This window comes from Ipomoea triloba, chromosome 7 (assembly GCF_003576645.1).
Source record: "Ipomoea triloba cultivar NCNSP0323 chromosome 7, ASM357664v1".
NCBI lineage: Eukaryota > Viridiplantae > Streptophyta > Magnoliopsida > Solanales > Convolvulaceae > Ipomoea > Ipomoea triloba.
Genome location: NC_044922.1, coordinates 15,704,747 through 15,710,157, shown reverse-complemented (window position 1 = coordinate 15,710,157; position 5,411 = coordinate 15,704,747). Strand labels below are relative to the sequence as shown.

Below are 5,411 nucleotides of genomic sequence, written 5' to 3'. Positions count from 1 at the left end.
AAATAGTTCATTTCATTTTTACCATTTTGTCTAACCTCCAAAATTTGATCAGCAAACACAATACAAGAATAAATATTTAATGCAATATGATCAATAATGTGTAAAAACTAAAAGTAAAATACTGAAGTAAACCAAAAGCTAAACGCATTATATATTAAAATGTTCTTCATGTCCAAAGACTTTGTGGTCAAGCAATATAACTGTGACTCTAGTTTCTAAATGAGAGGTCACAGATTTAAACCTCAGTGGGGGCATTGATTCTTTCATGATTCATGCCTGTACAGGGTCTTTCTAGTGCAATTCACATAATGTTTTTCATGATTCACACCTGCAATTACTATTTTTTATTATTCACTTTATAACATATTGTATATTTAAAAAGTTAAATGATACTTATACTTGAAGATCCTCCTGTTTAGTTAGTCGTGCAGGGTCTTTCTAGTAAAGTTCACATCTCTTATGTGATTTATGTGTTATTACATAAGAGCAAGATTTTCTCAATGCACGCTCTTTGGTAGTGGCTAGGGATTTTCATCGATATCAAAAAAAATTATTTTTACGAACCGCATGTGAATTGACTCGACCTCATATTGTGTTAATAATGAATCTATGTGTGGTATCCAATAAAACGTATACATATCAAGGAGTGATTAATATGGAGTATCTACCTAGCATTACTTATTTATGTTTCGTATATTTATTGGTTGCTATAAATTCAATCAATCTCATCATTGGTAATCAAATTTGATTTTTTAGCTACTTTACACATTAATGAAAATGATAATTGTATTTTTAAAAAGTATCACGGCATATTTCAGTTTTATGGGAGAAAGAAATTGAAAGGAAGAAAATGATAGCCCACTTTTCTGTAGGTATGAATTAAAAATAAAACAAAATATTAAGAACATGTATAGTATTACATTGCTCTGGTCCATATTAATATAGAAAATGTTAAAAGTGTAATCTTAGCTTAGAGAGTAAAACTCTTATACATATATTGAGTTTATTAGAAGGAAAAAAAAAAAAAGAATAATAACGTACTATGACTAAGGATGTCCATCAAGCTAACTTACTTGGTTTTGGGCTAGCTTACTTATATAGAAATAATTGTTCTATAGATTTTGATAATGTTGTAGATGTCTATTAGAAACTTATTAGACTCCTTATTCTTTTGTAATCCGTCATAAGAGCCTTCCGGCAAGGGCTTTGCTTTCAATAGACCTTAGAAATTGTATTAGAGGTTCGAGAGTTGTAAAAGGTTACATAAGGGAAGTTTACTGCATTTACTTTCGGCAAAACTCATATATATAGTATTAGTAAGGTCAAAACGGTAGGTCCAATGTACATGTAGTATATATCTTCCGGTAAATCTTTTATCACTTGACCTCAGTTTTGTCAGTTCTTCGTCTCATACTGGCACATCTTCAACATGTATAACCAATTGAGAAGTACAGAGCGTATGATCACTGTATTCATGTCCATGTTTCTAGCGACCCCATATATAGACCTATTTTGACTAAAAAATACTTTAGTGTTATCCAAAATAATGTGCCTTAATTCATTTACTTATATTCTAAGTGCATAAATAGTTGGATTGAAGACAATTGTATGTACTTCGAGGTATTTCGAATGAATCTCAAGTCAATGAGAGTTAAGGTGAAGCTAAGGAGGTGAATAAAATACTTCAAAGCAAGCATATGAGGACATTTAGGTCTTGAATTATAAATTTTTTCAAAAATAAAAATAATAAAAATAAAAATATTGCAAGCTGAGTCAACCTACTTTGTATAAAAAAAAAATCGATATATTCTTATATTTAACAACATTTCAACGATTTTAGTGACAGAGTATCATGAATCTAAACATTCAATATCATCATTCATGAATCTAAACATGCAATGTTACATAATTACATATTCTTCCTGTTAAATTTTTAATCTAAAACTCTGAACTTCTTTACCATCCATTTTAGCTTGAAATGTGAATTGAGCTAACTTATTCAATTTTGCGCTCAACCTTTGCTAGTTATTGGGTTTATCAAATTGGGCAGTCAACTAACTTTGTCGACTCAATAGCTTTTCGTCTTTCAATTCTTTGTCGAACCTGGAACAACCCAACCAAAAAATTGGACCGCCTCGCTGTTTGAATTGTAATATGGAACCTTAACCTGCTAATTTTTTTTGTGTCTTTTTTTACCCAACTCATTGATTTTAGGCTAAACTGAATGATATCCGTCCCAAATTGTGGCCCGCTCTTCTTTTTATTTATTTATTTATTCATTTTTGTGTTTCTCAACTCTATTCTTTTTTCCCATATAGCACTCTTCAGAAACTATGAGACAAATCAAAAATCTAAATCTTGCACAAAGAAAAAATACGTGCCGAAAGTTTTTTTACATGACACCAATTGCCCATGGTGCCGGTAACTTTTAATTCATTGCAAATGCGCAAAAATATCAAATATTTAATATAAAGAAGATGGAAGTAAAGAACCAATTACAGTGCAGTTGGTTCTTGGGATATACATAAGTCCAATCCAGTTGGAAATGAGTAATGAGATGTGGCGAATATGGAATCCAAGTGGATCAATATATATGTTTTTAATGTTGTCAATTAGCCACTGGAATCTCCATAGGCTGTATAAACACGTTCGCAATGTCAACGCTTAATCCCTATATAAACCATTGCTTCCAAAGATTCAGCAGATTATACGTACTCTCATTAATACTCCCTTTTAAGTATCCTTAAACACTGATTTCAGTTCGAAGAGATCAGACAAGGACATTAATGGCGGATATAGAAGGGTCTCCAGGAAGCTCCATGCATGGAGTGACCGGCAGAGAGCCGGTTCTGGCTTTCGCCGTCGCCTCCCCGATTGTGCCCACTGATACGACGGCCAAATTTGCTTTGCCGGTGGATTCAGAGCACAAAGCCAAAGTGTTCAAGCTCTTCTCATTGGCTAATCCCCACATGAGAACTTTCCACCTCTCATGGATCTCTTTTTTCACCTGTTTCGTCTCCACGTTTGCCGCCGCTCCGCTTGTTCCCATCATCCGCGACAATCTTAATCTTGTTAAGTCCGACATTGGGAACGCCGGAGTGGCCTCCGTCTCCGGGAGTATTCTGTCCAGGCTGGTGATGGGGGCGGTGTGTGATCTCTTGGGGCCGCGTTACGGCTGCGCTTTTCTCATCATGTTAACTGCCCCCACCGTGTTTTGCATGTCGTTTGTGTCCTCCGCCGGCGGCTACGTGGCGGTCCGGTTCATGATCGGATTCTCTCTCGCCACTTTCGTTTCTTGCCAGTACTGGATGAGTACGATGTTCAACAGCAAAATCATAGGGCTTGCCAACGGGACCGCCGCGGGATGGGGGAATATGGGAGGTGGGGCCACCCAGCTTTTAATGCCGATTCTTTATGATATAATCCGGCGAGCCGGGGCTACTCCGTTCAGCGCCTGGAGGATCGCTTTCTTCATTCCGGGATGGCTTCATGTGGTGATGGGAATTCTTGTCCTCACCCTCGGCCAAGACTTGCCGGATGGCAACTTAGGATCGTTACAAAAGAAAGGTAACGTTAACAAAGATAAATTTTCAAAGGTGTTTTGGTACGCCGTCACCAACTACAGAACCTGGATCTTTGCCCTCCTCTATGGATATTCTATGGGTGTTGAATTGTCAACTGATAATGTCATTGCTGAGTATTTCTATGACAGGTATGTTGCTCTCTTTATTTTGATTTACTTTATATATTTCTTCGTAGGTATAGATGTTTTTAGTGTATATAACATTCTACATGTTCATAATAAGACTAACTCGGATTCTATATCTTTAAGACATGATAAGACTAATTCTGATTCTATTAAAATTATGTTAATTATTTTTAATTTGGAGACAATTTAGCTAGGTAACTATAAGTTTCAGATTCAATTTTAGGTGAAAATAATCTATTAGCCTTCTTAAATAATTTATCTATTTATGATTTTTAGTCAGTTAGGGTATCTCTGACCATAGTTATTTCAAATTTTGTGTTTTCAGGTTCGATCTAAAGCTCCACACCGCTGGGATAATTGCGGCGACCTTTGGAATGGCGAATCTAGTGGCAAGGCCGTTCGGAGGATTTGCGTCGGATTACGCCGCTAAGTTCTTCGGAATGAGAGGGAGGCTATGGGCCTTATGGATCTTGCAAACAACGGGAGGACTTTTCTGCTTCCTTCTGGGGCGGGCGAATACGCTTCCCTTAGCCGTGACATGGATGATCATCTTCTCCATTGGAGCTCAGGCGGCCTGCGGGGCCACTTTCGGCATCATACCCTTCATTTCCCGGCGCTCTTTAGGCATCATCTCAGGGCTGACCGGCGCCGGAGGCAACTTCGGGTCCGGATTAACGCAACTAATATTCTTCTCGACCTCAAAGTTCTCCACCGCGTCAGGGCTGTCGTACATGGGGATAATGATCATGGCCTGCACTCTTCCGGTGACTTTGGTCCACTTCCCGCAGTGGGGAGGCATGTTTTTACCTGCGTCGATGGATGCTGTGAGAGGAACAGAAGAGCATTACTATTGTTCGGAATGGAGCGAGGAGGAAAAGCAGAAAGGTATGCACCAAAATAGCCTTAAATTCGCCGAGAACAGCCGCTCTGAGCGGGGCAAACGCGTCGCTTCGGCTGCGACGCCGCCTAACGTCACGCCGGAACGTTTCTGATGATTCGGTGATGAACTGAAACTATATATTCCTTGAATCAAATACACTGGATTTGCTGCTTATTTATGTTTTTTTTTTTTTTTTTTTTACCTCTCAATGTAATTGCAATAATATACGCCATCCCTCTAATTTTATGGACAACTTGAGTTGTTTTCAAATCAATTTTTATAATATTATATTTGGCAAAAACGTGTGTGAGACCGTCTCACCATGAGACGGGTCGGGTCGGGTCGGGTCACGATGCAAATGTAACGCTTATATGCACAAATGTCATACTTATATGCTCAAATGCAATACTAATCAGGAATAAAATTTTTGTTACTATTAGGTAAATGTAATACTTTTAAGAGAAAATACAATACTTTTACATTTCGATTTAAAAGTATTACATTTTTCTTCAAAAGTATTATATTTGCCCTTATAAGTGAAATGCACTTGTCAACATTACTTATTATGAAAAATGTATTACTTTTTCTCTTATAAGTAACAAAAATTGTATTTTTGATTAGTGTTATATTTGAACATATAAGTATGAGATTTGCACATATAAGTATGGTATTTGCATGGTGCTTTAACCCGACCCGACCCGTCTCACGAATAAGGATCCGTGAGACGGTCTCACACAAGTGTGACTCATTATATTTAGTATTAATATATACAATTTATATATTTTGAAATTACATTTAAAGACTACTCAGTATATATTAACA

The 5,411-nt window shown here is 36.9% G+C and overlaps 1 protein-coding gene across 1 annotated transcript; it reads left to right on the top strand.

The window, feature by feature from the left end:
- Positions 1 to 2,730: 2,730 nt before the first annotated feature.
- Positions 2,731 to 4,890, top strand: LOC116025973 (high-affinity nitrate transporter 2.1-like). Its single transcript, XM_031267411.1, has 2 exons — positions 2,731 to 3,712; positions 4,035 to 4,890. The coding sequence occupies exons 1-2, from the start codon at positions 2,787 to 2,789 to the stop codon at positions 4,699 to 4,701; spliced, it is 1,593 nt and encodes a 530-aa protein (XP_031123271.1). The 5' UTR covers positions 2,731 to 2,786; the 3' UTR covers positions 4,702 to 4,890.
- The last annotated feature ends 521 nt before the right edge of the window (positions 4,891 to 5,411 follow it).